This window comes from Capricornis sumatraensis, chromosome 1, assembly GCF_032405125.1.
Source record: "Capricornis sumatraensis isolate serow.1 chromosome 1, serow.2, whole genome shotgun sequence".
In the NCBI taxonomy this organism is placed as follows: domain Eukaryota; kingdom Metazoa; phylum Chordata; class Mammalia; order Artiodactyla; family Bovidae; genus Capricornis; species Capricornis sumatraensis.
Genome location: NC_091069.1, coordinates 68819751 through 68844131, shown reverse-complemented (window position 1 = coordinate 68844131; position 24381 = coordinate 68819751). Strand labels below are relative to the sequence as shown.

Below are 24381 nucleotides of genomic sequence, written 5' to 3'. Positions count from 1 at the left end.
CTCCTTTCCAGGTAAAATGCAAATGACTAGGCTTTCCTTGGCCGTTCAAAATACTTAAGTTTAAAAACATCCCAAATAGGAAGAACACCTAAAAGTGAAAGCAAACTGAAACAAAGCTAACTTTATTTCAAATGAGTAGTATAACCACACTGGAGTGGGGGAAAATGGAAGGAAAAGGGAAAATAAAACCAATCCAAGTAACTGCGCAGGGCTGAGGCAGGTTGTCAGGTGGATTTGAAAAATAATCCTCATTATTTTATTATAATGATATTATAAAACATTCTAAGACTATTTTAGATGCATTCAAGGACTAAACAAATTAATAAGTGTGAGGAGTCATGTTCTCACTATAGAAAAGTGTTAAGTCACTCAGTCGTGTCTGGCTCTCTGCAACCCCATGGACTGTAGCTTGCCAAGCTTCTCTGTCCAAGGAATTCTCCAGGCAAGAATACTGCAGTGGGAAAGCCATTCCCCTTCTCCACGGGATCTTCCCAACCCAGGGATCGAACCCGTGTTTCTACATTACAAGCAGATTCTCTACCATCTGAGGGAAAATACAAATGTGAAATGAGGGAAGCAAGAAACAGTACTCTAGGAATGTTTTGGATCTGGAAGTATATATAAACTCATGACTTCGTAAATACATGGATGTACTTATGTTTATTTGTATGTGTATATACAAGTATTTCCTCCCTCTGTCCATTGAAAGGGCTAAAATGCACAGATCCCACAGGAGCAAAGTACAACTCTTCATATTTTGCATCCAGCTCTTGATCACTGAAAGGAATCAGGGACCCTTGGAGAAACTGCTGACTTTGTGTCTGGTACAAAGTGGGCAAAAGATGAGCCTAGAACATTTCATTATGTTAGAAAGTAGAAGTGTTTCCCTCTTCACTTAAAAGGACAGCAGCATGTCACTGAGCCAACTCGAAGGGGAGCCCTTCAAATCTGGGTCAGTTTATAACCAAAATAATTTAAGTATGGTAATGATTTGTAAACCATTAGGGGAAAAGAGAAATTCATGGATCCATACTGATAATTAATTAGTCAACTAACGGAAAAACAGATTTCTTGCTACGAGTAGAACACTGGTATTGATTGACAAATGTGGAGGAAGTTTTAGAACTGGAAAATCATCTTCTGTAAATTTAGTGGTAAAGAATAAATCAACCAAGATTCATCAATAGACACTAAATCTAGGGAAAGAATTTTAATAAAGGGCAGGATATTTGCAGTGTCACCCATCAGCTGTCACAAAGGACAATAATCATATAAGGAAATCAGGAACCACTTGACCAAATGGCCTAGATTAACCTTATCAATGAAGGACTGATGCATAGTAGGTTGACATCATGAGAGGGGCACTACACCGTCTTCATTTTGGCCATGAATCATAACCTCAATCTAATCACTAACAAACATTACACAAATGCAAAAAAAAAAAAAAACAAGGAATTTTCTACTAAAACGAGAGAAGGGAAAGGGCCTGTGTTCTTCAAAAATGTTAGTAATTAAGAGAAAAACTGGATATGCTGCAGATTAAAGGAACCAAAGGCAACATAACAATATAAAACTTGGCTCTAGACTGGACCCTACAGTAGAGGACACTAGGTCAACTAACAACTGGAATATGAATGGTAGATTAGAAAAAAGCACCATTATCAATGTAAAGTTACAAAGTTAGTAGCTGTACTGAGGTTATGTAACAGAATATCCCTTTTTGAAGTATTTAGGGGTAACACAGAACGTACAAAACTTATCTCATGGGCTCTGGAAAAAAGGGTGTATTTATGTATCCATTGTCTAGTTATCACTAGAGAAATATCAATAACCGCAGATATGCAGATGACACCACCCTTATGGCAGAAAGTGAAGAGGAACTAATTGATGTGATCACTAATCTAGAGCCAGACATCTTGGAATGTGAAGTCAAGTGGGCCTTAGAAAGCATCACTATGAACAAAGCTAGTGGAGGCGATGGAATTCCAGTTGAGCTGTTTCAAATCCTGAAAGATGATGCTGTGAAAGTGCTGCACTCAATATACCAGCAAATTTGGAAAACTCAGCAGTGGCCACAGGACTGGAAAAGGTCAGTTTTCATTCCAATTCCAAAGAAAGGCAATGCAAAAGAATGCTCAAACTACCGCACAATTGCACTCATCTCACATGCTAGTAATGCTTAAAATTCTCCAAGCCAGACTTCAGCAATACATGAACCATGAAATCCCTGATGTTCAAGCTGGTTTTAGAAAAGGCAGAGGAACCAGAGATCAAATTGCCAACATCCACTGGATCATGGATAAAGCAAGAGCATTCCAGAAAAACATCTATTTCTGCTTTATTGACTATGCCAAAGCCTTTGACTGTGTGGATCACAATAAACTATGGAAAATTCTGAAAGAGATGGGAATACCAGACCACCTGACCTGCCTCTTGAGAAATCTGTATGCAGGTCAGGAAGCAACAGTTAGAACTGGACATGGAACAACAGACTGGTTCCAAATAGGAAAAGGAGTATGTCAAGGCTGTATATTGTCACCCTGCTTATTTAACTTCTATGTAGAGTACATCATGAGAAATGCTGGACTGGAAGAAACACAAGCTGGAATCAAGCTTGCCGGGAGAAATACCAATCACCTCAGATATGCAGATGACACCACCCTTATGGCAGAAAGTGAAGAGAAACTAAAAAGCCTCTTGATGAAAGTGAAAGAGGAGAGCGAAAAAGTTGGCTTAAAGCTCAACATACAGAAAATGAAGATCATGGCATCCGGTCCCATCACTTCATGGGAAATAGATGGGGAAACAGTGGAAACAGTGTCAGACTTTAATTTTTTGGGCTCCAAAATCACTGCAGACGGTGACTGCAGCCATGAAATTAAAAGACGCATACTCCTTGGAAGAAAAGTTATGACCAACCTAGATAGCATATTCAAAAGCAGAGACATTACTTTGCCAACTAAGGTCCGTCTAGTCAAGGTTTTTCCTGTGGTCATGTATGGATGTGAGAGTTGGATTGTGAAGAAGGCTGAGAGCCAAAGAATTGATGCTTTTGAACTGTGGTGTTGGCGAAGACTCTTGAGAGTCCCTTGGACTGCAAGGAGATCCAACCAGTCCATTCTGAAGGAGATCAACCCTGGGATTTCTTTGGAAGGAATGATGGTAAAGCTGAAGCTCCAGTACTTTGGCCATCTCATGTGAAGAATTGACTCATTGGAAAAGACTCTGATGCTGGGAGGGATTGGGGGCAGGAGGAGAAGGGGACGACAGAGGATGAGATGGCTGGATGGCATCACTGACTAAATGGACGTGAATCTGAGTGAACTCCGGGAGTTGGTGATGGACAGGGAGGCCTGGTGTGCTGCGATTCATGGGGTCGCAAAGAGTCGGACACGACTGAGCGACTGAACTGAACTGTCTAGTTATTTACTAAAAGAGATCATAAATAATAAAGCAAATGGGGAGATGTTAGTAGGTAAATTTAGATGAAAAGTGTAAGACATTCTTTGTACCTTTATTTTTGCAATTGTTTTTAAGTTTGAAATTACTCCCAAATTAAAGTTGTTTTTAAAAAAGCAATTATCTTAAAAACTCAAGTGGTACCATAGGTTTCCTAAAAATTCAGCTTAATTCCAGTCACAGGAAATTTAGCATCTAATGTGTAATAAACCCTCTTTTAACACAGATTGGTTTTTCATTTTAGTTCTGAATAAACCTGATGTTTCTTTTCACTGAGTCCGTCATGGCCAGTTTGCAAATTCATCTGTCCGTAGCTTCAAGTGAATAAGTTTCTACATACTGACCATAATACCCACACATTGCCCCCAAAATATCAAAACAGGATCTAGAAAACTTTTATCATATTTATATAAATGAATAAGTCTATATGTTTACTTACATTTGCTAACTCTAACTTTTAAAGTAGCATCTCTTTGTGAAGCCATTCCTAATATTCCAAGGTAGATAGAGCCTCTTTGTGCCCTTAGTATTGTTAATGATCTTCCAATCATTATACATTTATATCCCTGAACTGTCACTCTATGCCAAACTGAGATTTCCATTTGTCATCTGAGAAAAACATTTCAATTGTCATCTGGTAGTGCTATCAGTTAACTATTCAGAAGTTTCACTATATGGGTCTAAATTTAGTAGTATAAATTTAAGCAATTATTAAAATATTTTAACTTAGATATTTATATTTAAAATAAGTGGAAAGTGAAAAATTAAAATGCCAATGATAATCATAATATATCTTAAGCAAAAAATAAAAACCATCAAGGTACCAAAAGCATAAATCTTTAGTTACAAATCTTTTTTAAAGAAAATAAAGAATATATATGAAATGCTCAGCCTCTAAATAATGAGGTACAGTGAAGCAAAAAGTAACATAATGAATGTTCATAATTATGAACTGAGAGAAACAAGTATTTACATTTTATTATTAAGTATACACTTTGAGGGAATTCCCTGGTTGTCCAGTGGTTAGGACTCAGTGCTTTCACCACAGTGGGCCGTGTTTAATCCCTCGTCAGGGAACTAAGATCCCACAGGTCATGCGGTACGGCCAAAAAAGTAAAAAGAATACAGCTTGACTGAACCAGATAAAGGGCATGAATATAAAAAGCAAAGAGAAGCTTTAAAAAATGGTCCAGATCCATAAGTAATCAAAAAAATTCAAATTAAAACAAAAAAATGTTTCCTTTATTTTTCAAAATGGCAAAAATCATTTAAAAAATAAAGAAGCTACCACTTGTTGAATGCCTGTATATGCCAGGTAATTTCTAGGCCTTTTTAAAAAAGAACATTTAATAAACTTTTTTATTTTACAATAGTTTTGGATTAACAGAAAAATCACAAGAATATTACAGAGAGTTAGCATATACCCTGTACTCAGTTTCTTATTATATTACTATGGTACACTTGTCACATATAATGAGTCAATAGTGATACATTTTCATTAACTAAAGTCCATGTTTTATTTGGGTTCTCTTAGTTTTCACGTAATCTCCTCTTTCTGTCCTAGTATTCCATCCAGGCTATCACATTACATTTAATCATCATGTCTCCTTAGTTTCTCAGATGCCATTGTTTCTGATGACCTTGACAGTTTTGAGAAGTACTAGCCAGATTATTTTGTAGGATGTCCCTCAGTTTGGGTCCAGACTATCAGCATAGCTTATCACTGTGGATGTTAACCCTGGCACCTGGCCGAGGGAGTATTTCAGGCTTCTCCACTATATAAGTGACTCTTTTTCTCCCTTTTCCATGCTGTACTCTCTGTCATACTGAGTGAAGTCAGACAGAGAAAGACAAATATATGATACTGCTTTTATGTTGAATCTAAAAAAAAAGTGTACAAATAAACTTATTTACAAAAATGAAATAGTCACAGATATAGAAAATAAACTTGTGGTTATGTGGGGGGGCGGTTAGGAAAGGGGAAGGATAAATTGGAAGATTGAGATTAACATTTACACACTACTACATATAAAATAGGTAACTAATAAGGACCTAATATATAGCACAGGGAACTCTACTCAATAATGCTATAATGGCCTATATGGGAAAAGAACCTAAAAGAGAGTGGATATATGAGATATAGAACAGATTCACTTGACTGCACAACCTGAAACTGATACAATAGTGTTCATCAACTATATCCCAATAAGTATAAAAAACAAAGCAAAAAATACATTTTGGTAAAATACCTTTTTATCAAGGGAAAAGAAGACTAGCATTCATTTTTCTCCTAATTAATTTTATCTAAAAATATCAACAAGGCATCAAAGTCTGCATCACATTTTGCTCATCTCCTTTGCTGATTAAAATCAGTCTTTTTTCTCCCCAATTAAAATTGAATCCTGCCTATAAATATCATTTTAAGAAAACAAGGAGAACAAATTGGAGATAATAAATTATCTGAGCAAGTTTAATTTTTATTTAACACTGATTAATGTTTTCACATTTAAAAGTATATTCAGTATGAAGATACAGAAATTAAAAGAAAAAAACACCTAGATCACAAACAAGGATGTAGAAAATCATTAGCCCTCTGAGAACAGAGATGACCATTACAACTCCCTTCCTTCTGACAAATCCTCGATCCTTATCTTAACTAAGCCTCTCCAGAATTTGTTAATGTTCATCAATTCTTCCACCTGTAACCCTTCCCCCGTAATTGACATCTGTGGCTTTAACTACTGCCTCGAGTCCACAGTAAATACATGCATACAGTTAAGGCCTCTCTCAAGAGCTTCCTATGTATAATCTCTCTCATTCTTGGATGTCACATAGGTACCTTAATTACAACATTCTCAGAACTGAATTTTTATTGGTCATCTGGTGACATGGATGAACCCAGAGTCTGACACACACAGTGAAGTATGTCAGAAAGAGAAAAACATATATGTGGTATCTAGAAAAATGGTACTGATGAACCAATGTGCAGGGCAGGAATAGAGCTGCAGTCAGGGAACAGACTTGCGGACACAGATGGGAAGGAGAGGGTGGGACGAACTGAGAGTGGCACTGCCATAGAAACACGACCATGCTAACAGATAACTAATGGGAAGCTACTGTGTAACATGAGGAGCTCAGCTCCATGCTCTGATGACTTAGAGGGGTGGGACAGGGCTGGGTGGCAGGGAGGTTCTAGAGGGAGGGAATATACTATCCATACAGCTGATGCACAGCAGAAACTAGCACTATACTGTAAAGCAATTACACTCCAATTAAAAACCATTTTAAAAAGGCATCTGCCTTGCACATGAATAATCTACAGGCAATATATACTATTATGTCTAATAAACACTGAGCACTCTTAGGAAAAAAAAACTGAGCATTTTCTCCCATTAAACCCACTTTATTTTCTCATGTTTCCAACTCAGTTTCTCACACTGCCACCCATGTATCTGCACATGAAAGGAACCCAGGTTCCCCAGAGAAAGCTTTAACTCCTCCCCTTATCTTCATGTCCGATTCCAATCAAACACTATTACTTATGTCTCTGTGCCCATCCCATTGCCTTAATGCTCATGATCTCCCCTTTCTTTGATTATAGCAACAAACTGTAAACCGGTCTCTGCCACCAGTACTACCTATCTCCAATGCCTAAGTATATTCAGTAAATTCATAGTAATCACTACATATTTTTATAGAAAACACATCTAAATTAGGATGCTAAATAAAAACAAATGCACAAGTTACTTTACACAAATCAGGTATGTGGGAAATGTGGAGTCACAAGAAAAAAATGAGAATTAGTACTTTCCAGGAGAATTAATAGCATACCTCAATGCACACTTCAACAAAATGTCTAATACTCAATATGCTTAACTTTACACCTATTACTGGAATTACTGCATTATACTGAAACAGTAGAGACAAGTAACAGAAATGTTCTTTCCTTAAGACTTTAAAATGAAGATATTTCTGGGAAAACAAAAGTAAATATATCTGAAAATACTTCATTTTTAATACCTCTTGCTCTTGATGCTATTAGGAAACACTAAAGCAAAAGAGAAGAAAGAAATAGATGTTGAAGTCAATTCTAATAAAATTTTGTTCCAGTTCTGTGGTGCAATATAAAAATTACCAACAAATAATTATTGGCAAGTTAAAAGCAAGAGTGAGTGATGAGTGCAAGGGTTGGGGGGGGGGGGGGCCACTAAAACCTTTAACTGTGCCAGTAAAAAGAATTCTTACTGATGTGATATATTTAGACCCTATAAACATAACACGCTACACAAAAGGTAGAATGTTCCACAAGTCACAAGGTGGCAAGAAAGCACACAATAATGTATGGATTGATTACCTGAAGTTTTACTCAGCTCTGCTGAAAATATAGCAGATGGTGATCTTCGCTCTTTTTCTGTATCAGAAGGAAGTTTTTTCTCAGCTTCTTTCACAAGAACTTTGGGTTTTTCTATGCTGCCTATCTCTGCTTGAGCAGCCAAAGCAGAAACATCTGGAGGCAGTATGGGCACCTTTGAAACATCACCCCTATCTTTGGAGAACTCATCTGGGACACGAACTTCTTCCTCTTTAGGTTGTGTACTCTTGAAAGAAAGGTCATGGGGCAATCCTGCACAAGCCAATGACCCAGCTCCATCCTGGATGTCAGCAATTTCACTTTTGTGGGATACTTCTAGGTCAGTGTATTCCCTGGCTAATGTAGGAGAAGAATCTGCTTTAGAACTGACAAGGGTAGGGAACTCATCTATAATCTCAATTGGAGATGAATCTGAAAATGTTTCACTTTCTCTTAGGTTTGCTTCCTGAGCAATGAATAAGCCATCACTTGAATAAACTGCAGTATTGAGCTCCTCCATCTGCAAAGGTATTTTCTCCTTTTGGGTCAATGCTGAAACTTCATCAGGTGCTAAGGTATCTTTTGTGATGCCTAAACTGGGCTGAAAAGACTCCAAATACGGTTTTCCTCCTTCAGGTGGTGGTGAAGCACTGAGTTTTCCTTTATTTTCATGTCCTGTCATTGACTCAGATGAAATTTCAATGAGATTTTCTTTCACAAGTATTACAGCTTCATCTTGTTTTTGTGGAACTTCGGGTATTGAATCATCACTAAATAAGTCAACTGGTTCAGAATCGGGGGAGGAATCTTCAACTAGCTCAGAATGCTCGGGCACTGGCTGTGCAACTTCTGCTATTTCTGAATAACTAGAGAAATCTGGAGTTGGTTCAGTAGAGATCTTTGTTCCTTTAATTAAATCACATGCAATAGATATATAAGGAGCTTCTGTTTCCTGAACAGCTACACTAATGCTTTCAGGCTCTGTGATTTCTTCATTCATTCCTGATTCTTTTTTTAGTGATACATTCATGGCTTCCTCATATGGTGGGGGATTTTCAGGCTCAAACTTTATGCTTTCATAATTAACTGAAGGAGGAGTTTCTAATGGTGATGAACTGAGCTGCACTGCAGAAGCACCAGCACTAGGAACTACAGAATTTAACGGTGCTTCCATGACAATGTCAGGCAAAACCGGTGAAGGAGTAGCTTCAGATTCTTCAAAAGATGGGCAAAGCTGTGTTACGGGGTAAAGTGACTCCTGCACAGCTTCTGAAGTTTGAACCAGGTCCATTTTTGTTTCGAAGGCAATTTTTGTACCAGTAGCGTCATTCAATTCACTTTCACATGCTTCCTGAACCAAATCTGGGGTTAGACCTTCAGGCATGTTTGCCACTACTTCCTGGGTCACCTTTGACACATGATCTGTTGTAACGTAATCTGTCTTAGACTCCTGTGCTGCCACAAGGAAAGGGTTTGATGCTTTGGCGCTTGCATTCTTCTCTGTTACAATTTGTGCCTTTTTTTCTTCTATCTTTTTTTCATCTGTCTTATTTTCCGAAGTATGATCTTCCAACAAGGGGAAAATGTTTGTTGAAACATTCTCAGTTGTGGGGTTAAAGGGAGCACACGTGATGTATGCTCCTGAACCACCTCTTATAGCCTCTGGTGTACTGGGAAATGAAGTGTCATCATTACTGCTTTCACTATCTTTTTCAGGATTTGTTTGTTCAAGGCTATCTGAAAAACGTTTCTTATCCACTTTACCTTCCAATTTGCTCTCTATATTACCTTCAGCAGCCAAAACATCACCATCTTGCTTGTAAGTATCTTTCACTTCCCACACTCGCTCAAACGGTTTGAAGTCTGCATATTCCTCCCTCATAGAAGCTTCTGCTGCAGCTCCCTTTTCATTAAAACTGTCCTTTGTTTTTTCTGGAGACAGAACTCTATCTTCTGTAACGGATTTTGTAAGGACTGTAGATAACTCCTGCTGAGTATGAAGGATGTTACGACTCACTAAGTCCTCTTCTTTATCTTTACTCCTCACAACTACTTCGGCCCTAGGATTCGCTACCGTTATGGCAGGTTCTGCTTTTTGAGAGCCACTGAATGATGATTCCATTTCTGAGTACTCCAATTCTGAAAACTCGGTTAAATTTCTCTCTACAAATGGATTTTTTGCCTTCTCTGAGAATGCTTTAGAAGCTTCATTTGAAATTTCTGGAAGTGTTCCTTCAGTGGGTAGTACTGCTGGTAAATCACCAAGGTATTCACGTTCTTTAAAAGAAGCAGCTGAGAGAGGAGGTAAAGAAGGAAGAGAAGCAGCAGTTTCAAGCAGGACAGATGGAAAATCCTCTTGACCAGCAGAAACAGTGTTACCTGGCTGCTCCTTCAAATCCATAATTTTTTCTGTGACCGTGGACAGAAAGGAAAGTTAGAGAATGCCAGTGCTCTGATACTAATGCTCAGAGTTAATGCAAGTTTTATTACAGATTCAAAAAATAGGGTTAGTAAAGACTTACTGTTAACTAAAATGCTAGTAACATTTAGTTTATAAATAATAATCAAGTAGACTGAATAATTATTGAGGAAATTAAAGCTATGGCCAAAAAACATGTGCATGGCTATAAAAGCAATTATATGCCATGCAAAGACATCAAGTCTTTGAGAAATACCTCAAGTAAAATTAACTAAGAAAAACTACTATTAACTAGTCTTAGAGGAAGAAATGAGAATTTGAAAAGAGAGTTTGACCGACAGTACAGGAAAGATGGGGCACTGGATAATTAAATGCCATAGACTGGCATTCTTTTCTGTGAAAGCCTTTCAGCTATAAGAAAATAAACTGTATTTAGAGGAAATGATTAGTCAATAAGTAAACATAAATCAAGGGTCCAAGAATTCCTTACACATTTCCAATTATTAATCAGGTTTCTGCCCATTTCTCTCTTGGATACAGCATATAAAATGCAAATTTCAACTTGGTCAGCAGACAAACATTCTTGGAATCATGCTAATTTTTAGTAAATTCAAACTACTAAGCATAGTTAACAAAACTAAAAAGTTAAAGTTAGAATACACAGAAGATAATAGGCTAGCAGAAAGAACTTGCCTGCAGAGGAGTGTATCACAGGCTCAGATGCAGCAGGAAGAGCAAAAAGTGTCTCATCTGAAAAACAAATAGAATATATCCTCAGCAGAAATAAAGACAGAGCTGGAAGGAGACTAAAGAGGAGCAAGCAAGGGGTTCAGTTTGTAATGAGTTAACACAAAACTTCATCTACAGAGAAAAAGTCAAGATGGAAAGGAAAAAGTAGTACCATTAGTAGTTCCATTAATCCAGATTAAATTATAATTTACAAAATTGATTAAATGATATCCGTAGAACCTATCATTTCCCAAGAGGCAATAACATGTTACCTTTATGAATCATCATGGCTTTAATACACTAATCTTTTCTTTTTTATTGGTCTATGTTCAATTTTGGAGAAGGTAATGGCATCCCACTCCAGTACTCTTGCCTGGAAAACCCCATGGATGGAAGTGTCTGGTAGGCTGCAATCCATGAGGTCCCTAAGAGTCGGACACGACTGAGCGACTTCACTTTCACTTTTCACTTTCATGCATTGGAGAAGGAAATGGCAACCCACTCCAGTGTTCCTGCCTGGAGAATCCCAGGGATGAGGGAGCCTGGTGGGCTGCTGTCTATGGGGTCACACAGAGTTGGACACAACTGAAGTGACTTAGCAGCAGCAGCATGTTCAATTTAGAAGAACACTTTCAGAAAATCATGCATATTCTCTATTTGTTATTCTAAGTGCTTTACATGATGCAAGAACTCATTTTACTCGTTATAATTCTACTGTTACAGTGTTGTTAATATCCCATTTAACAGATTAAAAAACTGAGAGACAGACAAATTAAGAAACTCACTCAGTACATAAGTAACAAAGACTCCAGCAATACATTAGTAGCAAGACTCCAAAGCTCCCTTTCTTAACCAATATATGCCGTATGTTATAAACTGTGTTTCCTCCCAAATTCATTATGTTGAAGCCCTAAGGTCCAGTGAGTCATGTTTGAAAACGGGGCCTTTCAGAGGTAAAGAAGAATTACATGAGGTCATGAGGGTTGGACCATGGTCACATGAAGAGGTCATGTGAGCACACAGTGAGAAGGCAGCAACCTATACGCCAAGAAAACAGGCCTTTAATGAAACCTAACTTGCCCACGCTTTGGTCTTAAGACTTTCCAGTCTTCATAACTGTAAGAATTAAAGTTCCCTTGTTTAAGTTACCTAGTCTATGGTGTTTTGTTATGGCAGCCCATTAATACACTACATATTGGTATATTAACCTTGTACAATGTCATTTTATACCTGCTGGTGGGCAATCTTATGCAAAAGATCTTTGGTTTACACTAGAGAAAGCCCCCTAACAAAAGACAATTTGAAATAGTTTGAGAGATGACAGGAGGTATTTCTTTCACGTACAGGACATAATAAATTTGGATACTTCTACTGGGAAGGACAAGCTAGACAAGCCTGATCAACAGGAAAAAAGAGAAATCAGAGATGTGGCTATCATGAACAAAGACTTTTCTTCCAAGGGTATTCCTTTCAAAGAATTCAAAAAGTCACATAACATGCAAAAACAAATTCTTCCTAGGTATGATACCTAAAGGATTCTCAGGGCTTCCCTAGTGATTCAGTGGTAAAGAATCCAGCTGCCAACGCAGGGGACACCTGCGGGTTCAATCCCAGATCTGAGACAATCCCACATGCCGCAGAGCAACTAAGCCTCTGTGCCACAACTACTGATCCTGCGCTTTAGCGCCTGAGAGCTGCAACTACTGAAGCTGCATGCTGCAACTAGCGAAGCCCACACGCCCTTGAACCCGTGCTCCACAAGAGAAGCCAGTAGAGAAACCGGTGCACCACAACTCACCGAAACAGAAGAAAACCTCACACAGCAACAACGACCCAGCACAGCCAAAATAAATAAATAGACAATTTTAAAAAGAAATAAACGCTTCTTAGATTGGTGGTGAGGTGAAATCCATGACAAGCATTTAAAAGTCTCCTGTAACCCAGAACCACAGGCTGGACAGACCACTCACCCACACCACTGAGACACTTTGCCTTATGAGATTTTATAAAATGTACACATATGCATGGGCTTCCCCGGCGGCTCAATGGCAAAGAATCTGCTTGCAATGCAGGAGGCGTAGTTTGATCCCTGGGTTGGGAGGATCCCCTGGAGGAGGGCATGGCAACCCACTCCAGTATTCTTGCCTGGAGAATCCCATGGACAGAGGAGCCTGGTGGGCTACAGTCCCTAAGGTCGTAAAGAGTCAGACACGACTAAAGCGACCTAGCACACACACACGCGCACATATGCATACATATTTTATTTTTTCTAATACTTAGCATTTATTTCACGCTCACTGCCAGGCCAAGGACTTTTCATACTTACTTAATCTACACATCAACCCAATGAGAAATATGAGAATTTTTACAGATGACAATCTAGTAGCTTGCTCTAAATTACACCACAGCCTAGATTTAAAATCCATGCTCCTGCTTCAGTGTACACACTTTTAAAAGATGACTTCTGTAGTCTTAGTTAAATTAGTTTCTCATTTGTAAAATAATAATCTGAAAATTCCTTTCCTCTAAGATAATGAATTAAAATGTTGTACAAAACTGAGATTTGGGGGTCAAAGGAAAAAACCAAATAATTACACAGCTGCTCCATCTAAATAAAAGGTAGCAAATTCCTAATAAAATGGTTGTTTTTTTCTTCTAGACAATATAGTTAAAAAACAACTAATTCAGAGACAGTCTATTTGGAAAGTGAACTAGAAACCTGTTACGTTAAAATTATAGGGAAAGCAAAATATATCTAAAATTGTGCCAAAATTTTAAAGTTTTTTTTTTTTCCAAAATATATCCTTACTGCTATCCAGAATCACTCTTACAGTAAAAATTATATTTCTGGCACTTGGTCAAGTAAGAAAGTTTACAAATTGGTAGTTGAAATATTCACTAAAAAAATTTTTTTAAATCCCCATTTGTAAAATGAGATTCAATCCAAAATTAGCCACAAAACAAGTATTCCATTTCTAAAAGTGCTTAGGGAAAAAAATCCAGAAGAGATCACTAACATTTGGCCCTGAAGAAGAGAGTTGCTCAGACTCTCACTAAGGCCCACTATGAATCATGGGATCAAACTGCCTGGGTCCAAATCCCAGATCCATCACTTATAAATGTACAACCCTCAGAAAGTTATTACTGAGCCTTTCTGGGCTTCATTTCCTCGTATGAAATAAGGAAAGTAATGGTAACTACCTTAAATAGTTGTGAGAGAAGGAAGGGGAAAAAAGAAACAACTTGCTCTAAGTCACACTGCTAGGACGCCGGAGAGCCGGGATCTGAAAAAGGTCTCTCAAGCTCAAGTGCTTTACCTTCTGAGGGGTGTATTTATGCACTAACGCTTGTTGTAAATTATATATTCCTAGTTGATCAGCCCCATAAGTTTGAGCTCCTGAAACAAGAAAAATTGTCTCCCAGCAAATACCTTGTAATTATCCAAAATATTTGACTGTTTGCTTCTACTTCACAATGTAACATCTACACTACATAAAATAATCTATAGAGTCAATGTAATCTCTATCAAACTACCAATAGCATTTTTCACAGAAGAACAAAAACATTTCACATTTTGCATGGAAACACCAAAGACTCCGAAAAGCCAAAGCAATCTTGAGAAAGGAAAACACAGCTGAAGAAATAAACCTTCCTGACTTCAAACTATACTACAAAGCTACAGTCATCAAGACTGTATGATGTTGATACAAAAACAGAAATATAGCCCAATGGAACAAGATAGAAAGCCCAGAGATAAACCCACATACCTATGGGCGCCTTATCTTTGCCAATAGAGGCACGAATATAAAATGGAGAAAAGATAGCTTCTTTAATAAGTGGTGCTGGGAAAACTGCACAACGACCTGTGAAAGAATAAAACTAGAATACTTCCTAACACCATACACAAAAGAAAACACTCCAAATGGATTAAAGACGTAAATGTTAGGCCAGAAACTATAAAGCTCTTAAGAGGAAAACATACGCAATACATTCCCTGACATAAGTCACAGCAAGATCCTCTATGACCCACCTCCTATAGTAATGGAAATAAAAACAAAAATAAACAAGTGGGACCTAATTAAACTTAAATGCTTCTGTACAGCAAAGGAAACAATAGTGAAAGTGAAGTCGCTCAGTCGTGTCCGACTCTTTGCGACCCGTGGACTGTAGCCCACCAAGCTCCTCCATCCATGGGATTCTCCAGGCAAGAATACTGGAGTGGGTTGCCATTGCCTTCTCCAGGGGATCTTCCCTACCCAGGGATCGAACCCAGGTCTCCCACATTGCAGGCAGACGCTTTAACCTCTGCACCACCAGGGAAGTCCTTAAATACAAGAACACAGTCTCTCAGAAAACCTCCTATAGAAACACAGAACTTCAGATCCAAGTACTAACATCAAAGATTTCAAGGGAGGAAAGGAAGCCAGGTTGAAAGAAGTAGGGGGAGGAGGCGGGAGAGGGGGAGCAAAAGGGGTGGCCTTACAGACGTCTCCTGCTACCCATAGATACCCAGGCGTTACAGGACTTTTCCCTGGCCCTCCAGAGAAGGGAGGACTGGAACTCGGCCCTACCAGATATCAGACCAGACCAGAACCAGAATTCGAGTTCTCTGCCAAGAGGAGGTAATCAGTCTCCAATCCTTAGCTCAGGCTGAGGGCCTTTCGACCAGATCCCTGTGTCCAGGACCAGGGGACTAGAAAAACAGGGAAGGATAGGAAGGGTTAAGGAGAGGGAGAGGGATGGGAAGAGAAGTCAATAAGTCTCTTGTTCCTTACTGGTCGGGGCACTCTGGCCAGCTGTCCACATCAGGAGGAGACAAGGGACAAAAGGGTCCCAGTTGCGGCCACTGGGTCTGGTCCATTGGCAGGCAAGCTGGCCCCTGAGTACCCCGAGTGGTCACGATGTCAGTCTCAGCAAAGAAGAGTCCCCGCCAGAGTTGCCATTTGCTGCAGGAAGAGGAACCCCTTCCAGGGCCCGAAACTGGGCTCTTGTCTAACGCTTGGAAATGAATTGTCCGAGGAGACACATGTGCTGACAAAGCAAGAGATTTTATTGGGAAAAAGCACCCAGGTGGAGAGCAGTAGGGTAAAGAAACCCAGGAGAACTGCTGGGAAACAAAAAACAAGATTAAAAGACAACTCTCAAGATGGGAGAAAATAAGTGCAAATGAAACAACTGAAAAAGGATTAATCTCGAAAATATAAAAGCACAAATCCAAAATTTAAAAAGCACAATATAAAATCACAATATAAAAGCTCAGAAAAACAAAAACAGCCCAATCAAAAAATGGGCAGAAGACCTAAACAGACATTTCTCCATAGAAGATATACAGATGGCCAATAAACACGAGAAGACGCTCAACATCACTCATTATTGGAGAAATGCACGTCAAAACTATAACTAGGTATCACCTCACACAACTCAGAATGCCCATCATCAAAAAAAAATCTACGAACAATAAATGCTGGAGGGGATGTGGAGCAAAGAGAACCCTCCTGCACTGTTGGTGGGAATGTAAAATGATACAGCCATTATGGTAAACAGTAGGGACATTCCTTAAAAAAACCAGAAATAAATCTATCATATGACCCAACAATCCCACTCTTGAGCATACACTCAGAAAACCACAATTCCAAAAGACACATGTACCCTAATGTTCACTGCAGCACTATCTACAATAGCCAGGACGCGGAAGCAACCCAGATGTCCATCAACAGACAAATGGATAAAGCAGCAGCAGTATATGTATACAATGGAAATTTACTCAGCCATTAAAAAGAACGAATTTGAGTTACTTTTAGTGAGCTGGATGAAGCTACAGCCTAGTATATAGAGGGAAGTAAGTCAGAAAGAGAAAAACAAGTATCATATATTAACACATATATATATGGAAACTAGAAAAATGGTTTTCATGAACCTATCTGCAGGGAAGAAGTGGAGACACAGATGCAGAAAACGGACTTGTGGACAGAGCGGCGGAAGAAGAGGGTGGGACGAATGGAGAAAGTAGCATCAACACATACACACCATAGTGTAAACTACTGGTGGGAAGTTGCTGTGTAGCACAGGGAACCCAGTTTGGTGCTCTGTGATTAACTAGAGAGGTGGGATGAGGGGACAGGAGGGTCAACAGGGAGGAGATATACATATAATTGTAGCTGATTTGAACTGTTGTATGGCAGAAACCAACATAATACTGCAGAACAATTTTCCTCCAATTAAAAAATAAATTTAAAAAGGAGTCAAAAATAAAAGAATGACAGATTTTTTAAAAATGAGAAACAAAAACAAAGAAACCAAAACCTTAGCTATCAATCTCATTTGTACTATTTGAACAGACAGCCAGAGAAATAATAAATATTAGGGACTTAATTATACCCAAACTAAGTAAAAACATAATGGCATATTGAAAAAACAAAAACAAGTTTTCACTAAATAGGCGAAAGGAATCTAGAACTCATCAAGTCTCTCCCCTACAGCCATCAAAAAGAACAATTTGGTTTATTTTCTTGCTCAAAAGACATTTAAGAGCTCCTGCTTATACACTGAATTATACCAAAAACTCTTAGACATATTAAGGCCTGCACTGAAAAAGTGAAAATGCTAGTCACTCCGTTGTGTTCGACTCTGCGACCCCACAGACTGTAGCCCCGCCAGGCTCCTCTGTCAGTGGAACTTTCCAGGCAAGAATACTGGAGTGAGGCGCCATTCCCTTCTTTCTAAAGGATCTTCCTGAACCTGGGTCTCCTGCATTGTAGGCAGATTCTTTACCATGTGAGCCACCAGGGAACCCCCAATTTAACTGTCCAAACTTATCTCAACATATTATCTATGCCAATCAAACAAACTTCTTCCTATTCAAACCCATGCTTCCCTCTCCTGCATATCTGAATATTAACATCCAGTAATGCTCAATTCACCATATTCAGCCCCAATAACTTTCTAAAATATAGTCAACCTTACCTTATTTTTGTTAATCCTCTGCATTTTTACTTACCAAAGCTCAGAGTAACTTACTTAAAGTAACTTATTCAAAGCTTAGTTAATGACAAACCTAGAAATTTGAAATTTAAACTATAATCAGATATACGCTAATTTCCTTATTACCCTCAGTAAAAGGAACAGAATCACTGAATTACATGATCTATTCCTCACACAGGCCCTAGTGCTAGATTCTTTTCCTTACCAAAGCCTAAAACTAGAATATAAGTTTAGACTAACTGCCTTAGGACTACAAACTTTGAATGCTAATTACTTCTACCAAACAATAATCAGTTTCAAAACTAAAATTTACTAGAGATTTCTTTTTTTAAGTAAATCACTTCTCAAAAAAAGTAAAAAAATGGCATTATCAATTTTGAATTTGTTACTGGTAAACTGGAAAACATACACACTATCAATCTCTGGAGAAGGGCATGGCATTCTTGCCTGGAGAATCCCAAGGACAGAGGAGCCTGGCGACTGAACCAACTTAGCACGCATCACAATCTCACCAACGTCCACACACTCTTATGCTGAGTGTTTCCCCTGACACATTTATTTCAAAACCAACTGGTCAGTAAAATCAAACCTAGTTTATAAAACAAGGAAAATAAACTGCATTTTAAAATCATGGAGAAGAACCTCTGCTTCTGGCTATGAGAGTAATTTTATCACACTAACCCTTCCAACATAAACAGCTATAAAACTGGGCAAATATATCAAGCAACTGTCCTGAGACACTGGACCACAGGCAGCACAGGAGTATAATTCCTAAGAAGAGGGAAGCACACACAGGAGTATAATTCCTAAGAAGAGGGAAGCACACCAGCCGAGTGCCCTGGCTTTCTCAAGGCACTTGCTGTCAACAGCACATGGCAGAGCTGCCCAAGGATACTGCACTCTTGCTGGGCAGAGGAAGCTGTTGAGTTGTCTGAAATTCGCGGAGCAGGGTGACATACAAAGGAGAGCTTCAAAGAAAAGGAGCTCCAGAAATCTAGACAGATGTTCCCTTTAAACCTTTGGCTGAACACAAGGCTGCACACACATCACAAGACTTACCAAGACCCGGCAGACTAATCTGTGATCACGCTGTGAGCTGCGTGGATATTCTGGAGGTCAGACTGTGCTGTAAGGCCTGACCTAAAAGCACTGGCCAGTCAGAGTGCAGAGTTCACCAACATCCCAAGCATAACAATAAGACTCCAGGAAAGGCACACCTTAAGAGTGGGACTACATAACCCTAAAGTAAGGGATACTCTAGGTTAAGTCAGCAAATATGGCTCACGGGCCACAGCTGTACTGGAAAAAGTCCATTCGTGCGTCGTTTGCCTATGGCTACTTCTGCACTATAAGGGCAAAGAGGAGTAGTTAGATAGAACCTGTATGACCTGCAGGCCTAAAATATTTACTACTTTGCCCTTAAAGAAAAAGTAAGTCACTGCTCTAAACCCACACAAATTTTAAAATCAAGACTTGAAAAGATCAAAGTGAGTGTCAGCAACCAACTGCCTTCCAAAATGAAACTATCACCATATCCATGACAAGCAGTATAAAATTTAAAAATTACTGGAAAAGAAGCAAGAAAATGAGAGTAAGAAAAAACAGCCAATGTAAATAAAAAGAAATAGTGTAAATGTTGGATTAATGAATATTAATTAGAAATTAAAATAGCTTTCAAAAATTCCTAAATATGTACAGTAAAAGACCAACGTAATGAGTGAACAGAGAATCTTGATAGAAAAACACAGACTAGAAAAAGAACCAAATGGAAATGCTATAACTGAAAATTCAGTTCAGTTCAGTTGCTCAGTCATGTCCGACTCTTTGCGACCCCATGAATCACAGCACACCAGGTCTCCCTGTCCATCACCAACTCCTGGAGTTTACCCAAACTCATGTCCATCGAGTCAGTGATGCCATCCAGCCATCTCATCCTCTGTCGTCCCCTTCTCCTCCTGCCCCCAATCCCTCCCAGCATCAGGGCCTTTTCCAATGAGTCAACTCTTCGCATGAAGTGGCCAAAGTACTGGAATTTCAGCTTCAGCATCAGTCCTTCCAATGAACATCCAGGACTGATCCCCTTTAGGGTGGACTGGTTGGATCTCCTTGCAGTCCAAGGGACTCTCAAGAGTCTTCTCCAACACCACAGTTTAAAAGCATCAGTTCTTCAGCACTCAGCTTTCTTCACAGTCCAACTCTCACATCTATACATGACCACTGGAAAAACCATAGCCTTGAGTACATGGACCTTTGTGGCAAAGTAATGTCTCTGCTTTTGAATATGCTATCTAGGTTGGTCATAATTTTCCTTCCAAGGAGTAAGGGCTGAAATCACCATCTGCAGTGATTTTGGAGCCCAAAAAATTAAAGTCTGACACTGTTTCCATTGTTTCCCCATCTATTTGCCATCAAGTGATGGGACTAGATGCCATGATCTTCGTTTTCTGAATGTTGAGCTTTAAGCCAACTTTTTCACTCTCCTCTTTCACATTCATCAAAGGGCTTTTTAGTTCCTCTTCACTTTCTGCCATAAGGGTGGTTGGTGTCATCTGCATATCTGAGGTTATTGATATTTCTCCCAGCAATCTTGATTCCAGCTGTGCTTCATCCAGCCCAGTGTTTCTCATGATGTACTCTGCATATAAGTTAAATAAGCAGGGTGACAATATACAGCCTTGATGTACTCCTTTTCCTATTTGGAACCAGTCTATTGTTCCATGTCCAAATTGTTGCTTCCTGACCTGCATATAGGTTTCTCAAGAGGCAGGTCAGGTGATCTGGTATCCCCACCTCTTTCAGAATTTTCCACAGTTTACTGTGATCCACACAGTTAAAGTATATGGAAAATGGAGTCCCCCCAAGAGACAATAATATAGGGGGAAAAATTATGATTATTAATGTCCTAAAATTTGACAATCGTGATAGAAAATACCAGCCACCGAAGCTCAATGAACTACAAGCAGGATAAACACAAAACCACAAAGAGATAACTGTAGAGATCAAATTACTGAAAACCAAAAGGGCAGGCAAACAATATTAAGAATGACCTACTTCTCAACTGGAAACAATGTAACCCAAAAGATAATACAACATTCTTTAAAATGATGAAGAAAAAAAAAGTGAAAACCTAGTGATGAGTGCAGTCAACCCTTTGTTGTTGTTCAGTCACTAAGTCATGTCAGAGTCTTTTTGACCCCATGGACTGGGGCACACCAGGCTTCCCTGTCCTTCACTATCTCCCAGAGTTTGCTTAAACTCACTTCCCTTGATTTAGTGATGTTATCCAACCATCTCTTCCTCTGTCACTCCCTTCTCCTCCTGAGCTCCATCTTTTCCCAGCATCAGGGTCTCTTCCAATGAGTCTTTCACATCAGGTGGCCAAAGTATTGGAGCTTCAGCATCAGTCCTTCCAATGAGTATTCAGGGTTGATTTCCTTTAGGATTGACTGGTTTGATCTCCCTGCAGTCCAAAGGCTCAAGAGCCTTCTCCAGCACCACAATTTGAAAGCACTAAATCATGGGCGCTCAGTCTTCTTTATGGTCCAACTCTCAGATTCACACATGACTACTGGAAAAACCACAGCTTGGATTATACGGATCCTTGTTGGCAACATTATGTCTCTCTGCTTTTTAATATGCTGTCTAGGTTTATCATAGCTTTCCTTCCAAGGTGCAGCTGCAGTCACCATCCTCAGTGATTTTGGACCCCAAGAAAATAAAATTTGCCACTGTTTCCACTTGTCCCTCTTCTATTCACCATGAAGTGATGGGACCAGATGCCATGATCTTAGCTTTCCGAATAATGAGTTTTTAAGCCAGCTTTTTCACTCTCCTCTTTCACCCTCATCAAGAGGCTCTTTAGTTTCTCTTCATTTTCTGCCACAGAGGGGTTATCATCTGCCTATCTGAGAGTGTTGATATCTCTCCCTGCAATCTTGATTCCACATTGTGATTCATCCAGCCTGGCATTTCACATGATGTCTATGGTGGCTCAGACGGTTAAGCATCTGTCCACAATGCGGGAGACCAGGGTTCGATCCCTGGGTTGGGAAGATCCCCTGGAGAAGGAAACGGCAATCCACTCCAGTACTATTGCCTGGAAAATCCCATGAAGAGAGGAGCCTGGTAGGCTATAGTCCATGGGGTCGCAAAGAGTCGGACACGACTGAGTGACTTCACTTCACTTCACTCTGCACATAAGCTAAATAAGCAAGTGACAATACACAGCCTTGACACATTCCTTTCCCAATTCTGAACCACTGATTCCTTAATGCCAATCTACTCACTAAATTGATAAACTGAAAGTCAGTACTTACAGAACTGGGCAAGTGCAGAGGAACCAAACATTCCAGTCCCCCAACATACTGAATACACTATCAGGTGAGGTCAAACAAAGCAACCTCTTTTAGCAGTCTATTCAGTGCCCCACTGTTTACATTTCTATGCTTTTTGTTGGTGATTCTGATGTGGGCCCTAAGCATAGTGTTGAAGTACTATCTCTTGTTCTTAAGAGCAAAATTATGATGTACCTTACAGAGCAAACACATGTTTTAGATAAGGTTCATTCAGACATGAGTTATAGTACTCTTGGCCATGAGTTCAATGTTAATGAGTCTACAATATATATTAAATAATGTGTTTCTTTAAATAGAAACACACCTAAAATAAAGTTATATACTTATCATTAACAAAAACGCTATGAGGTTCACAGGAACCTAACCCTGTATTTCCCCAAGTGACAATGATTCAGTCAGAGTCTGCTAATTCAGTACCTTCTGAGATTTTATAGACCATAATTATTACAAACAATAAAATTAACTGTATTCTTCAAAAAAATCCTTCAAAAATAAAGATGAATTAAGATATTAGAGATAAAAGATGAAAATAAAAAATGAAAGATTTCATCACCAAAAAAACAGAACAAGGAATGTTAAATGAAGGTCTTCAGAAAGGAAAAAAGACACCATATAGAAACCCGAATCTTCATAAAGGAATGAAGAAGGACAGAAATGGTAAATATATGAGTAGATATAAAATAATCTCACTTCCTAATTTCCTTAAAGAAAAGGTAAGTTTATGAGTAAATATAAAGTATTCTCATATCTTAATTTCTTTCAAGAATAACTGATTTTTGAAGCTTAAATAACTACAATATAGAGAGAATTAAAATGACAATGACAATAAAAGCACAAAGGATGGAAGGAATATACAGAAGTACAAAAAAAAAAAAAGCAGATGGAACTCAGAGAAAAGACTTAAATGAGCTATACTAATAATTACACTGAAGGTAGTAAACTGCTCCAATTAAAAGGCAGAGATTTTCAGACTAGATGAAAACCCTACTATATGCCACTTACAGGACACACACTTTAAATATAAAAACACAGGAAGATTACAAGTAAAAGGATGTGAAAGGATATACGATCCAAGTACTTATCCTACAAAATCCAGAATGGCGATATTAATATCGAGCAAAACAGATTCAAACAAAAAAAGTATTACCTTGAGATTACCAGAGGTAAACAGGAGCATTTGATAATGATAAAAGAGCAATAAGACATATGCTAAATAGATATATAACAACGCTAAAGGTTACACAGGAAAGGTGTAATGAAAAAATCACGAAGCAAAAACTAAAGGGAGACAAGGACAAATCTACAAACATTATTTAAAAATTTTAACAGTCAACTCTCAGTTAACTGATAGACTAGACACACACACACATACGCACATTCTATAAACAAGGATACAGACGGTTCAGACAATACCCCAACAAACTGACTTCATTACAGAGCACTCCAACCAGCAACAGAACACACATTCTGCTCAAGTACACATGGAACGTACACCAAGAGAAACCATTTCCTGGTCAACAAAGTAAATTTCAGTCTCAGGACTGAAATCATGCAGTACATGTTCTCTGACCACATGAATTAAGCTGAAATCAGTAAAACAGAAAAATTCTGGACAACCCCTCAAATGTCTGGAAATTAAACACAATTCTAAATGGCTGATGCATCAAAGAATGTATCACAGGAAAAATTAAACAATAATTTAAATCAAATGATAATGGAAATCTGCAGAATACAGCTAAAGTAATGCTCAGAGAGAAGTTTATAGCTCTAAATGATCTTAGAAAAAAGGGTTAACGTTTAAAGCTTCCACCAAAGGAAACTAGGAAAAGAGCAAATAAACAATAAAAAATAAATAAAATAACAGCAGAAACCAATGATACAGGGAACATGCAAACTAAAGAGAAAAGTCAATGAAACCAAAAGTTGGTTTGTTGAAAAGATTAATAGAATTGATAATCCCTAAAATGATTAAGAAAAAGAGAGGAAAATACATATTGGAAATAAAAGAGGGACTAGCTCTATAACTTCTAAAAAGGTAAGAGGTTACACAAACAAGTCTATGCCAATAAATTAGACAACTTAGGTTG

General features: G+C 38.6%; 1 protein-coding gene across 3 annotated transcripts in view; it reads right to left on the bottom strand.

The window, feature by feature from the left end:
• Positions 1-24381, bottom strand: part of RTN4 (reticulon 4) — a 74182-nt gene that overhangs the window by 41230 nt on the left and 8571 nt on the right. The window contains exons 2-3 of one of the 3 annotated variants that reach the window (XM_068989152.1): positions 10923-10979; positions 7814-10219 (exon numbers count right to left, since the gene is read on the bottom strand). The exons of 1 other annotated variant lie outside the window; for it this stretch is intronic. In XM_068989152.1, the coding sequence (XP_068845253.1) occupies positions 7814-10219; positions 10923-10979 (2463 nt within the window). The remainder of the gene's footprint in view (positions 1-7813; positions 10220-10922; positions 10980-24381) is intronic. One more of the 3 variants, XM_068989160.1, reaches the window with a different exon arrangement.